Below are 14,627 nucleotides of genomic sequence, written 5' to 3'. Positions count from 1 at the left end.
TCTAGGTTTGTGAAGGGAGAAATGTTTCCTATCTTGTTTATCACAGCCTTTCTACATCCCAGTGGAGAGTCTGTCAAGCAGTAGGTGCTCAAAAAATATTTTTGGACAATGCAGGAATGCATCCTTGGCCTGTATCACTGACTCTAAACAGTAAATCTGTATTTGCCTCCAGCTTCCAATACTCAAGATAGGTGCTACTGATTTTAGACCTAAGTTCAGGCTGGGATTGCTCCTGGAGGATCTTATAAAGATCTCATTGTAGAAGTAATGAAAAATGTCCTTGGCAGACACTGTATAACGCAAATAAAAAGGTTTATAGAGCTCTTATGAGGCCCATCAATATGGTCTGCTGGCCTCACACTGTAATGTAATTTCATAATGAGGTTTCTGTAGGAGGAACAATAGGATTTAGTTTAAGTATATATTTCTCTGATGATCTGCCTTGGTTAGGAGTAGATCTTTTAATATCTGGGAGAGTAGGTAGCCAGCAAATCCTGTAAGTCATCTTCCTTAAATGTTGTTTCTGTTCTCTGACTTTTGATTAATGTTTGTGAAAATAAATTCATGGTTAGTACGAACAATGTAGCTAGTCTGTATTGTGAGTTGAATATAGATATTTGGCTTATCTCAGTTAATCTTTCCAAGGTATCTATGCAGTAAACATTTTTTTTTTACCCCAATTTGGAGATGCAGGAAAAGCACTAAGAGGACAGTTCAAGGACATACCATGAGTTAGTTGTCCAGAAAGAATTCAAACCCTTGTCTTGTAACCCTTGTCCCAGTGTACCCTCTTTTCACCAATATTCCCTCAACAAATCCTTTAAGGTATGTTTTCTTTCTCCATCACCACAAGCTATTAGTAGTGTATCTATTTATTTACTGTAATTAGAAACAAATGATGTACGCCCTGATGCACAGATACAGGCTATGGGAACCTCTTTTTCTCAAGGAGACCATAACCTTAGCCACAGCAAGAGTAATACTGATGTTACTATGTACCAGGCACTTTTTAAAGTACTGGGCATACATTCTCTCATGAAATCCTTGTAAAATTTTTGTGTGAGGTGGGTACTCTACGAGAGACATTTTGTAGATGTGGAAATAGAGGCCCAGAGTAATGAAGTACCTTGTCCGAAGTCATGTAAATTTCCTAGATGTGAAAAGGGAACATGAGATGCAAAGGGATCAAATACTGTGATCACATACCAGAAGTGAATCGCATACTATGATCTGAATGATCCGCCTGCCCCCACCTTTCTGCTGATTCAGTCCACAGACAGAAGGCCCCAATTACAAAGCTCACCCTCAGTGATTGTTTTCCTCGTTTTAAATTAGTAAAACTGACATGATCCAATCAGCACAGAGCCATGACTTCAGGTTCGTCTGGGACAGGTTCTTGGTTGTGTAACTTAATGAATTCTGGGTGATTCTCCTCGAATACAAAAATATGGCTGTGAAATGAGTAGACTTACTGGCTTTGTCTAATATACCAGACCATGTTCTGACAGGTGTTACCCCAAAGATATCCAGAAAATGAAAAAAGTACACTTGAGGAAGGGCCAGGTAGGAATTGCCTACAGGTGTACCATACTACAAATCCAACAATTATCACCGGAGCGGAGGCTCACCGTATGCGTGCCTTTGCAGGAAATTCAAAAGTGAATGGAAATGTAGCATCAAAGGGCTTTAAAAAAAAAATCCGTATTTCAAGAATGAAATCGTCAGTTGTGAATTTATGATGAATCTAGTGTTGTGCATCACACAATGCCTGTACTACATTTGGTGTCTTTTGTCTAGGGTGTCACTCAACACTTCTATACAGCAGGTAGTATTGATACTTTAAATATGGGAATCCTGAGGCTCAGTGAGGTTATGCGATTTGCCCAGGACACGTAGCTACTGAGTGAGTGAGCAGTGGAGCTGGAATTTGTGCCCAATCTGATGTTAAAGCCTCCTTATGTTGTTTTACTTCATACCTACCACCTCTCAAATAGACCTTGGTATAATTATGGGATAGTGACAAAAATGTGCGAATTTCAGCATGGCGACTTCTGATTCAACGCCATGCCAGCATTTCTATTTAGTTCCTTTTTTCAATCATCTAACAATTTAACATTGATAGTATTTTTACCCAAGGGGAGTATTGACATACCACTCTGAGCATTGCTATGTGGTTTGTTTTTTGTTTTTAATGCAAACCAGTGCTTACCAGTCTTTCTTATCTTAACAAAAACCATCGTACGGGTGCTAAGGTAAATGAACGTATTAGTGCGTTTTCTGCCAAGCTATCCTCGCAAAAGTCATCCATCGTTATGTTGTTGGAGAGTGGGCCCTTCTCAGTGCAAAGTCCAGGTCCTTGGCAATTCGAGCAAAGAATTGAACGAGATGCCGGAGTAAAGTACTGAAAAAGTAGTTTGTTTGAAGAGATAGTACATTTCAAAGGAGTAGAAGTAGGCCCGAGCAGTAGAGAATGGCTCAAGGGCCCATTATTAGAGGAGTAATTACATTCCAAAGAGTTTGCAGTGGGCCACGTGCAAAGGCGAGGCTCAAAAGGCTCAAAAAAGGGAGGAAGGGGTTCAAAAAGGGAAGAAGCGGTCAAAAAGAGCCTAGCGGACTTCCCAGGACTTGGAGTTTTGATCCCTTTTCTCTAGAATGAGCTGTTCCCCTTAAGAGCCTGGGGCCACTTGATTGGCACCTGTGATTGACAAGAGGTACTGCGCAGGTGCCCGTGACTGGTCTGATCTAGTTGGGTATTTTGTGCCTATTTGTTTTCCCGCAGGGGTAGGTAATTACAATACAAAGGGGAGGTTTGGGTGTAGAGGGGATGTCCCCTTGGCGGTAGCACTCTGTGGGACATGTAGGAATGATTAGACCCAATGCCTGCCTCTAACTGCCTGCCCTGTTTTCCCCTTGAGAGACGTGATCCCCATAAAATCTCTATGGGAAGCTGAGGGACAGGAGGTCTCTTCTTCTGTTATCTACTTCCTGCTGGGCAGGGGCGTAGAGCTGTCCCTGCCTATTGGGGGTTCACAGAACTCTCTCCCTACCTGATCTCAGATGAGAGAAAGGGGCCTCGAGCTCCGCCTGGAAGACCGTGCTGGCTTCTTTGGTTGTGACTGGCAATCTTGTTGGGGTGTCATCTGTATCCCCAAGGTCCCTGAATGAGGAAAAATAGATTTTAATTAATAAATCTGTTAGCTCTCATGAAGCCTGTGGCCATTCAGCCCTGTCATTCAGGTGGCGTCAGTTGTCTGGGCCCAGAATGGGTTTGGCATTTAGTTTACTGGCCTGGGGGATATAAGGAAGGCACAGGCTTTCAAGTAGTTATCTGAAGCAGGGGTGGGAGACTTCTGTTGTTTAGGATTAAGAAACTGATTTACAAAGCAATCAAGAAGCAGGGGGATAGGGGAATTCTAGGATTCAGGCTAGGAGCAATCTTTAGCCTAGGATTCACAGACTGATGAGAAGAGTAATAAAAACCAAGAGCTAAGGAGCTAAGAAACTAGGGAAGAGACTTAACATTTCTATACTTAACATTTTTATATTTAACATTTCTATAGGAAAGAACATTTAAAAGTTTCTCGGTGGTGGGGGGGCTGCTCGGTTGGCCGTAACAGTTACAAAGGCCACCAGATAGCATGTGGTACTGATAACATTGAGATAATCAATTTAACAAAATATTTTAAAATGTGTGTCTAAGACAAGACCAAGCAGACTATGTCCATGTAAATGTAACGGGTGTAAGAAAACCCAGCACCCCTCTGTGATCTTAGATTTAGCAGCTTGGCCAAAGCTGTCCCCGGCAGTCTGCACAGTAGGAGGAATGGACCCCAAGAGACACCATTTTGGTACATTTAAGCATTGTGCTGTTTTTCATGCCCAGCATGGAAGATACATCATGTATGTTTTATTTTTAGGATGCTGTTTCATTGCCACAAAGCTGTCATACTGAATTAAGGTAGCCTGGTTCTAGGAATTCTGTAGGTCAAGGCTCCTTAGAAGACCAGCTGTAGGCACCCTACCAACTTCCATGGAAATACATCATCGATCCCAAGTTGCTCACTGTTTTCAACTTCTATTGCCTCTTCCTCGTGTAAAGTAGGAGAGATACATTGTGTATTTCCCACTCTGTCTTCCAGTCCCTGCAAGCAGCACTGTATGTTGCGGGGTGACAGTGCAGGTACCAGAGTGAGAGGGTGAGCAGCTGCGCATTTTGTGTTGTTTCAGATTCTCAGGTGAGGAAGACAGGGCTGTGTTTTGGAGGGAGTTATGAAAATAACCCAGATCAACTTGGAAACACACTGACTTCAAAATCCTGGACATCTTGGACGTATGTGCAAACCTTCTTAAAATATGTATTTGGAAATGCGGGCATCATGTTTTATTTTTAAAAATCTGGATTGAGAGCCCATTGTGTTCTTTATCAGAAGAGCCCTAAGGGCATTTCTTTAGCAATCCACTTGATGCTTTCATTCATCAGTGAACGAAAGTCTACAGAGCCTCTGCGCCAAGCAGAGCTCTCTGCTCCAGCGTCCCCTTGTTTGCTCACTGTGTACCTTCATAGACAAAGTGGGGGAACCGGGTAGCCTTCTCTGCTGTGCCTCTGTAAATTGTCCCCTGATGTCACATGTGGCTGGGATAGAAGGAACAATGACTCGTTGAAAGAGGGCTCACAGCATAAAAGATGCATTGGCCTCAGCTCCATGCAATATATTCCCCTCTATAGTATCACATTATCTTTTTTTCTTTTAAGAAATATAGAGGGTACCCTAAAAAAATCTATACACATTTTAAGAAAAGGAAACTGTATTAAAATTGTAATATTCAATATATACCGTTAACAAAAGATGAATATAAGTCACATTTGAGTTCTGCAATGACAAGAGGCGCTCAACGTGGTTACCATCAGTGTCCAGACAGTTCTGATTATGGCGAACTACTGCTTGAGCAATGTTGACTAAAGTGTCCACTTATATACTTTTTTTTTGCACCCTTGGTATTTATTGAGCACCTGCTATGTACCAGCGACTCTTCTAGTCGTTGGGGCTATATCAGTGAACCAAACAGCCAAGAATCCCTGCCCCTGTGGACTTGACACTTGTGGGCCATGAGAGAGTTCAGTGGCCTGGAGGAAATCATATTGCCACTGATTTCAGGATTCACAGTACCAGTCATGACCTTTCCATTAGAATCCATTTCTGTCTCTGTCTCTAAGGACAACACAAGTGCAGAAGGACTAGACAGCCCCCCTCTGAACTCAGCTAATGGGTAAATATTGAAGTTCCAGTTGAATTCAGTTGTAATCGATAGCATTTACTTTCCCTGTGTGAGGCACTGCTCTAAGCCTGTGAAAGAAGCCACACAGTCTGACATTCAGATAGCTTTGTAGTTAAGACCGTGGACATGAGTATCATTTTGCCATCGCAGAATCACAGACTGCGTAGCTTAAACAACAGACATGTATTTTCTCACAGTGCTGGAGGCTTGAAGTCCAAGATCAAGGTGTCAGTATGTTTGGTTTCTTTTGAGGCCTTTCCCCTTGGCCTCAAGATGTCCACCTTGTCACTGTGCCCTCAGATGGCCTTTCCTCTCTGTGCTCTAATCTCCTCTTAGAAGGACACCAGTCAGACTGGATTAGGGCCCACCCTAATGGCTTCGTTTTAACTTAATTACCTCTTTAAAGGCCCTATATCCACAAATACAATCACATTCTGAGGTGCGTTCGTGCGCGCGCGTGTGTGTGTGTGTGTGTGTGTGTGTGTGTGTGTGTGTGTGTGTGTCTTGGGGGGGATTAGAGCTTCAACATGTGAATGGGGGGGGGCGTGGAACACGATTCAGCTTGTAACAACTGGCAATCTAGGCATCTTGAATTTGAATCCTGTTTCCCGACTTGATAGCTGTGTGATCCTGGGACAATTAACTTAATTTTTTTGTACCTTATTTCTTCATTAATATAACTGGGATGATGATAGTAAAAATAATGATGATGAGAAGTATTTACCTCTTAGAGTTGTGGGAATTAAGTGAGTTGATCCATATAAAATATTTGTAACAGTGCCTAACACATAGCAACACTCAGTAAATGTTACCTTTTATTGTCATCTAATTTCTAAGCTGATTCAGCTCTTTGTGATGTGTTTCCTTAGATTTTCTTAGACTGATGTTTACTTGAACTAAGTAAACAGGCACCTAAAATTGTCATTTAAAGAAAGAGCTTGGAGTTGATCATGAATAATAACAATAGTCTATTTGTGGAGTGCTAAGCACTTTACATTCATTATCTCACTAAATTTTGTAACAGTCCCATACATCAGATATTGTTGGACAGGTTCTTTGTGGGAAAAAAGGCTTGGAGAAGAACATATGTCCTCTAAAGGCCCACAGGTCGTGTGTAATGGGGCAGGATGTAGACGTGGGTCAGAAGGATGCCATAGCCTTGTTCCTCATCAGTGTGTGTATGCTCTCCCATTAGCCCTTCACATTTCCTGTTAGCCTCCAATGGTCGTGGCCTTCCTGGTTAATCATGCATCCAGGCTGTAACCTGCTTTCCCCACTGTCTTTCTGTCTGATTTCTGAATGTACTATGATGTCTTAACTGTTTCCTTTCTCATGACAGTGATTTGGGGTCAGGAGGAGAGAGGCAGTGGTATGTATTTCACCCCTGTTTTCATTATTCCAGTGTCTCAGAGAATTATGGAGACGTGGGAGTGGGCTGTTGAGCCCAAGCTGGGTAGAATGAGGGAATGGAAACCTCTGTACAATCTCCACCTTTGTTTCTCAACTTTCTCGCTAATCCTTCTCAATGAATGCATTTAGAGTAAATACAGTGAAATCACTGCTTACTAGGATGTCACATCAACCAAACTTTTATTCAGGGCCCATCAACTATTCCTTAGAACCTAAGGGCTATAGATGAAAATTGAGGGACCCTGAAAAATTCATTGATTCATCAGTCACCATTTTTGAAGGCTTGCTTTGGTGTAGATGTTATGTCAGGAGCTAGAGCTCTGAAGGTGATTAAGAGATAGCCCCCATTCTCACAGGGCTTTCAGCTTGGAGGGCAGGAGACAGCCAAGCAAACCCACCAAGCCAGGGTAAGATAAGGACCTCAGTGGAGATATTTTTAGGAGGCCCTGCAGGCACAGAGAGGGAGAATTTAGCCCAGAAAGCGTATGTGAGGGGACTGTGAAAACGTCCATGAGAGGTAATTCAGAACTGGTTTTTAAAAGTCACTGTGGGGAGAGTGAGGGATTGGGTGGCTATAGAAAGGGTAGAGAGAATAGATGTGTAATAAACTTGTGAAGGCAGAGTGTGCTTAGGAAACTGCAAAATGTTTCTGGAAAAAGGAGATTAGGGTTGTAGGTGGGGATGAAGTGAGATAAAGCTGTGGAGAATGGGTGGGTTTCACGTCATGTAAGGACACAGACTTTATCTTGCAGATAATGGGAAATCATTGAAGGGTTTGAAGAAGAGGTGGGATGTATCAGCTCTGCAATTGTACAAAGGTCACTCTGGCCAGGAATTCGTGGCTCCTTTATCTATATTTATGTAAACACTGAATTGCCCAGGACTGGGTCACCCTGATGTGACCAAGACTGCATTTGCAAAATGGGATTGTTTGTGGAACCTGGCACAGTGACCACATCATCACCACCCTCTGAAGTCAAATTTGATTCCTGTTTTTATTTCTTTTATTTTTTTATTTAATGGGATATTGAGACAGGAAGAGTCTGGGAGTTTCCATTCACATAGCGGAAGTCCAGGGCAGACCTAGAAAGCAGAAGTTCCTGTCTATTAGTCAAAGATTCAGAACCAAAAAAGGACACTGTTTTAACATCAGAACTGATGATTTAGATTGTTCGAGTAGTTTGTGATGGGGGAAGTCACAAGACAGTCCCCTTCCCTGTTTCTTCAGCTTCTCACTTAGTTACTTCTTGAGGCAATGTGGAAATCACTTGAATTCAGTCTAACCCAGAGAAAACAAGTTATGAAGTGAAAACACAGATGTGTAAATATAGTTATTGTTTGTTTGAACAAATATATTCTAAATCACCCAGAAATCTATTTATAGAACAAGTCTCTATATCCAGAGCTTGGCTGCCTGTGTAGAATGTATACATATAAAATCTATGGAATTTTGCCTCTCTACCATCTCCCCCCTTTTTTAAGTCATAAAACTCGAACATAGCTTTGGCTCTCTTTGATACAGAGGGTGCCAGAAAAAATGTATATACATTTCAAGAAAGGAAAGAACTGTATTAAAATTGTAATACTCAATATATACCAATAACAAAAGATGAACACCAGTCATGTGTATACATGTTTTTCCCCCCCCCCCCCGGCCCCTGGTATTTGACAGTGCTGCATTTTCAGTATTTCACTGGGTAATGTTACCCAAATCCTGCCAGACCGATTTGAAAGGTACTCCTCACGGCAGGGAACTCAGTGCCTCAGTTAGGGTGACTGGAGGAGCTGGCTCATGCCCTGTGGAGACCAGTGATGGAGTCAAGAATAGAATTAACATTATGACTTCTTTTTCTAGCCCCCACTCTCAGCTCCTTTTCAGCAAAAGTTCTTCTCCTTATTTACTGCAGTATTTCACCACAGAGCTATTCTGGGACACACCGTTTCTTCATTTCTTGGCTTTTACACTGAGGACTCAGTTTTCATTTTCGTCCTTCACTTGTTTCCTTCAAAACACTCATTAAACTGGCAAACGTTTCATTTGATCGTCATTACATATCTGCACTTATCTGTTTCTACTAAACTCTAAACTTTCCAAGGCCTGGGCTTTGCCCATTTTTGGCATGCCTCACTCTGAATTCTTATACAAAGGATGCCAAAAAAAAAATGTATACACAGTTTAAGAAAGGAAACTGTATTAAAATTGTAATACTCAATATATACCAATAACAAAAGATGGATAAAGATGGATACAAGTCACGTTTGACTTCTGCCATTACAAGAGGTACTCAAAGTGGTTACCATTAGCGTCCAGACATTTCTGATGATGGCAAACTACTGCTTGACCAACATTGACCAAACTATCCACTAGCATACATTTTTTTGGCACCCCCGGTTTATCTGAAACATCAGAGCCAATAGGTCCATTTGAGGACAATTGTAAATACTTTTTTTATTTTCCCTAGTAAGTAAATTAGCAATATTTAAAACCCAGAGCAGAAGTAAAATTTCATCTAATCCTGCAAATTACCTCTTCCCTCAAGGCTGTCACAGAATTTTGCATTCCTATTTTGCCAGCCCTCACACGGACTCACTTGTTCACATCCAGCAATTCTATGCCTAGAGACCTTACCTTCTTTATCACTTCGGCCTAATACTTTTAATTGCCCAAGCCCTAATGCAATAGTCACTGTAGAAAAATAGAGCAGATAGAACTGAAGGGATCATTAACAAGGAGACAACTGCTACCCTATCATTGGAGTTGCATCCACATAACAATTGCCATCAGCGATTAGCGAGCTGCAGCATTAAGGCTTTTCCTTCAGTGCGTTGGACTATTGCAGTGGAACCCAACAGAATTTGTTCTCTGTGACAAAGATGAGCCTCACATTTTGACTGGCCTCTGTTTTCTTTAATGGGTTTTGTAGAGTTGTTTTTGAAGGGCTTTGAGCTAGACTGTCACTTTCCTTTTTGCCTTGTTCACAAGGAGTCCTGGAACTCGGCCCAGGTGACAGGGAAGAGTTTCGATATCCGTGCTCAGGACATTTTTACTTATTTTTGCTCAGTGACCAATGTACGCAGACATTCACAATTCCTCCCAACACGCTGCATGTATCCCCACAGTTGAACAAAACCAGTCCACCAGGGTTCAAAGTGAAGGGCAGTTCATAAATCCAGGCAAAGGGGATTGTGAGTGGCATTCATTCTCAGTGAATTTTCACATTTATCTTCTTTTTTTTTTTTTTAAGATTTTTATTGGGGAATTGTGGGGATGGGAACAGCTCTGGGGAATTGGGGGAAGGGGAACAGACAAGTTGCTGTCCTTTTGTTCTTCAGTCTAGTTGTGGAGGGCGTTGCTTCACTGGCCCAAGTTGGCACCATCATTGCGCTCTTCCCGGGTGAGGCAGATCAGTCTGCGGCTGCTGGCTGTTCATGCTGGCTGCTGGCTACACACGGTAGCCCATGGCAACCCACTGCCACAGGGGCTGCAGCCTACGCCATCGCCAGCGACTCACAGCAGCCCAGCTCCAGGTTGAGCTGTTGTTCAGCATCTTAGCTGTGGAGGGCAGTGTCACTGGCCCTCATATGTGGGATCTGAACCGGGGCCCTCTGGCATCCCAAGCCAGTTCTTAACCATTGTGCCACTCGGCCGACCCCACATTTATCTTCTCATAAGAATGCCTTTTCTTGTGCTTTTGAATAAAGAACAACTTGGGTGAACATGAGAATTCAGAGAAAATATTCAGATTTTTGGGAAAAAATATAAGCTTTGTTGGCAAGTCTCGTTTTTACAGCCAGCTGTGTTACTTTTAATTCACTCAAACACCCACGTATCTTTTAAACCCTGCTTTCTCACCACTCTGACAGTTAGAATTTTATCTCTTCACTGTTTAGATTTCTCTAGAGAGTACATTACTGCATCATTTTGACAAACCTGAATGTGAAGAGATGAATGCTCTTCATCTCTGAAAAATTTCAGGATAAGTTGCTGGAACCAGTTTCCTGTTTTCAGAGGCTATTTTTCTGTCATCCCTTCAGATCTATCACAGTTCAGTTCATTCTTTTCACAGCCACGTTTTATACAAAGTGGAATTCTCCTCACAGGAGTACTCACAGCTTTGCGATCTGGAGGCATGCTATTATGACTGCCAGGGCCATATGCAGGATATGCAGCAAGAGACCTGTGTGTCAAAAGGCCCCACAGCCACCCACCGCTCAGCCTGAGAACTGCTGCTCACCCACCTGCTTGCATTCTGGAAACACCCCTTTCTTGAGGGGCACTGATTTCCAGCAGGGTAGGACGGACCATCTTTATGCGGTAGTCAGCGTTCAAAGGATTTTGCTGAGGGACATGGATGGATGTGAAGAAAAGCACAGAATATTAATTGAAAGCCAATTATTTTTATCGGCGGAAAGCTCCCTTTGGCAGTTGGAAAACAACTTTTTGCATAGTAGTGTAGAAAATGTATTATTCAAAAAATGTGATGACCTACTAAAGTAGAGAAATAGTAAATGAAATAGTATATCTTCATAGACTAGATTAGGGGGTGATACACCAAAGCCTGAGGGTCAAAGATGGCCGACTGCCTGTTTTTATATATGGCCCTTAAACTGCAAATGGTTTCTACAACTTTAAATGGTTGAAAAAAAATCAAAAGAAGAATAATATTCCTACGACACTTGAAAATTATATGAAATGCGAATGCCAGTGTCTATAATACAGCTTCGCTGGAGCACAGTCAAGGCCATTGGTTGATACATTGTCTTGGACTGCTTTTATGCTACAAAAGCGTTGAGCACTTGCATAGCTGAAGAGTTGTGCAGAAGACCATATGTCTCTCAAAGCCTAAAACATTTCACTACCTGCCATTAACCAAGGTTGCTGACTTCTGAGCTATATTATTGTGTTACAGTTAAAGTGATGTTATTTAAACATATTTAATTGTAAGAGAAATGTTTATGATATAATATTTAGTGAAATAATTATAACAAATTGATCTTGTATATATAAGATAATCCCAAAGTGTTTATTTTCTTTGCATAATTTTTGCCTCTTACCCCTGGTGGAAATGTAAGCTCCATGAAAAAAAAAAAAGGGCATTAATTCAGGTCTAGGGCAGTGCTTAGCACATAGTAGATGCTCCATGAACAAATAAAGGCCAGTTGAAAGCTGATGAATTATGTGATTATATACTGTATATGTGTAATAACAGTCAGAGCAAAACCTTTCTGGAATATACATATATATGTTAGGTACCAGGCTGAGAACTGTAAGTGTGTGATCCTAACAAAGTCCACTTGGAAGGTACGTAATCAGCCTCATTTTACAGAAGATAAGAGCAAAGAGAGATTGCATAACTTGTCTAATGTTACAAAGCTAAGAACTAATGTGACCAGAATTCAAAAGGTCCGTTGGATTGGAGTCTGAGCTCTTACCATGCTTTACTCCTTACAGTTCTAAAAATAATTTACATTTTCAGGTGAGAAAAAGGTGGAAAAACACCAGAGGTAAATAATCTAAGTTACAGAACCAATTACTGGGATATGAGATTATAGATGAATTGTTTTTTTAGCTACACATTTTAATGTTTTTCCACATTTCTTAAAATGAATTGACTTTTAGATTGACTTTTAATTACTTTTAAAATAAGAAACAAATGTTTCCAAAGGAAAGAAAAGCAGCCCAGAAGGTTGTTAACTGTTTCAGTTGTTCATGTGGATGCAGTGCTGTTTCCCTGAGGGTGCTATGTGAGTTGCTGAGGAAACTGCTGGCCTGTCTGTCTCGTGTTTTGATTTGTGTTATTGAAATTCCCCATTAGGTTTCAACTCCCTTTGAATAGTTCCTAGCACTGAGAATGCAAAGTGCTATCTGTGTATCATTTTGGTCTAATGACATTGACAGATAGAGCTTCTTGGTATTTATCTTTAGAAGCCTGAAGTACCCATGCTTTGCAAGCTGTGTTGTGCCTTCTACTCCTATTTGATTACACTGGTGCATATGTATCTCACACTGCCTAATGGACTGCTTTTACCTGGGATGTATTATTATTATTTTTTAAATTAGCATAGTATGTAGAGAACACTCCTTTAGGTCCCAGCAGCCCGAAACCATTTAATAAAGTAGAAGAAATAAAAAAGAGAGATGTATTGTTAACAATGAAATTCTTTAGTCGTGGTTCATGTATTTTTTTTTTTTCCACCTGTGTTTTTTCTTAATTGGATGTCAATGACTGTGGCATATTTTCCACAATCTAAACGACTTTCCACATGCACTGGCCAACATTGCAAGACTAAAAGGAGGAAGATTTTTCTTTTGAACAAAACTGCAATGCAGGTGATTAGTGTGATTAAGTGAATGCTATTAAAATTATCAAGGTTTCCGTAACACCAAATTCAAGAATGGTTAGAGAAGATGACTGTTTCCTGTGTTCAAGACTAGCGATAAGAACTATACAAGTAGGAGAGGCAAGCAAGGTGGTAAAATAAAAGTCTTTAACAGAAAGAAAAACAGTTGCATATTGAGAACCTCTCAGGTTGCTTAAAAGGGCTTTAAAAATTCCTGTCGTGTCTAGACATTCCAGTCATAATTTCAGAGGCTTCCATTGTCCAGGCCTGTTAAGAATGAGTAAAGTGGGCTTTTTCAAATCTCTGTGACTCAGTTTTGTCCTCCCCCTCCATCCCTACCTCCCAAGAGCATCATTCTGAAAAGCTATTCATCGTCAATCTCTTGGTGACTTTATTTGGCAGAAATGGGGGCCTGAGAGTGATGTAACTGGTGTTAAGCTTGAAGTGTCATTCAGTGTACCCAATGACGGTCTTCCCTGTTTATGATGACTTCACTCAGGCTTGCCATTCTTCATGGACTTTAGCAATAAAATTCCTAAACTATCAAGAGTAAGACAAAAAAAACAAAACAAACAAAAAAACTCTGACAGATTTTTTGAAAAATCATCTATACACATGCAGTTGTGAAGCACTGTCATTTGCTTAAATACACTTTGTGAGGTTATATGTGAGTAAATAATCTATATTACTAAAAGTGCTGATGTTTCCATCAAAAAAGAAAAAGAAAACCTCTTTCTTCTTTTTCCTTCTTTGGAGATTATAGTGACTGGTGTGAACCATACAATTTTACTTTTAAATGTGTGACTTCTAAAAATTATTTTTTTTCCTGACATCATAATATGGCCTCAGAAAATCAGACAGTTGTTATTACAAATCGAGAGCAACTCCACTCAGACACTGAACAGACAATTATAAATGTCTGGATTCTTTCCTTTTTTGTGGTGGCTGCTTTTAGATGTGGAATAAAACCACATTAACCAGAGGACGTTTCTATTGGTGGTTAGTGGCCAATTCCTGCCACATCTATAAAGTATCTTGTTTAAAAAAGTTTTTTTCTTTCATTGTCTCACAATAACTTTGTGTTTTATAAGACTTCTATCAGGAAGTATCATTGAGATATAAAATATCAAAACCTAGGAAGACAAAGGGACCATAAAATACCATCCAATTAAACTCTCACATTTGACAGGTGAGAGAGTAAAGCTGTGAAAGAATGTATGACTGTCCAATGGCACACACCAAGCATTAGCATGCTAACAGCGTGTTTGTTTTTTGAATTCCACAGATGGCCGCCCATGTCCTGTCATTCTCTGGGATTCATCTTTATCTCCAACAAGTAATGAGACCCACTCATCTGTTAAGCTTACCTGGGGAACTTACCAGCAGTTGCTAAAATGGAAGTGCTGGCAGAATGGTCGAGTACCCAAACCTGAATGGGGTTGTACTGAAATACATCACCATGAGTGGTCCAAGATGGCCCTCTTTGATTTTCTGTTACAGGTAAGTTGATCAAATCAAGTAAGTGGCTATTGAAGACTGACACTGAATTCCAGAAGTCTGACACTAAGGAATTTTCTTCATCCTGAATTTTTATGAAG

The 14,627-nt window shown here is 40.8% G+C and overlaps 1 protein-coding gene across 3 annotated transcripts in view; it reads left to right on the top strand.

Annotated features, from left to right (window-relative positions):
• The window catches only part of GASK1B (golgi associated kinase 1B), a 106,225-nt gene that overhangs the window by 66,427 nt on the left and 25,171 nt on the right, over positions 1 to 14,627 (top strand). For all 3 annotated transcript variants that reach the window (XM_019667492.1, XM_019667491.1, XM_019667493.1), the window contains one exon: positions 14,315 to 14,529. In XM_019667492.1, the coding sequence (XP_019523037.1) occupies positions 14,315 to 14,529 (215 nt within the window). The remainder of the gene's footprint in view (positions 1 to 14,314; positions 14,530 to 14,627) is intronic.

The sequence above is a fragment of the Hipposideros armiger genome, unplaced genomic scaffold (genome assembly GCF_001890085.2).
Source record: "Hipposideros armiger isolate ML-2016 unplaced genomic scaffold, ASM189008v1 scaffold_498, whole genome shotgun sequence".
Classification (NCBI taxonomy): Eukaryota; Metazoa; Chordata; class Mammalia; order Chiroptera; family Hipposideridae; genus Hipposideros; species Hipposideros armiger.
This window is presented reverse-complemented; position numbering and strand designations above follow the sequence as displayed.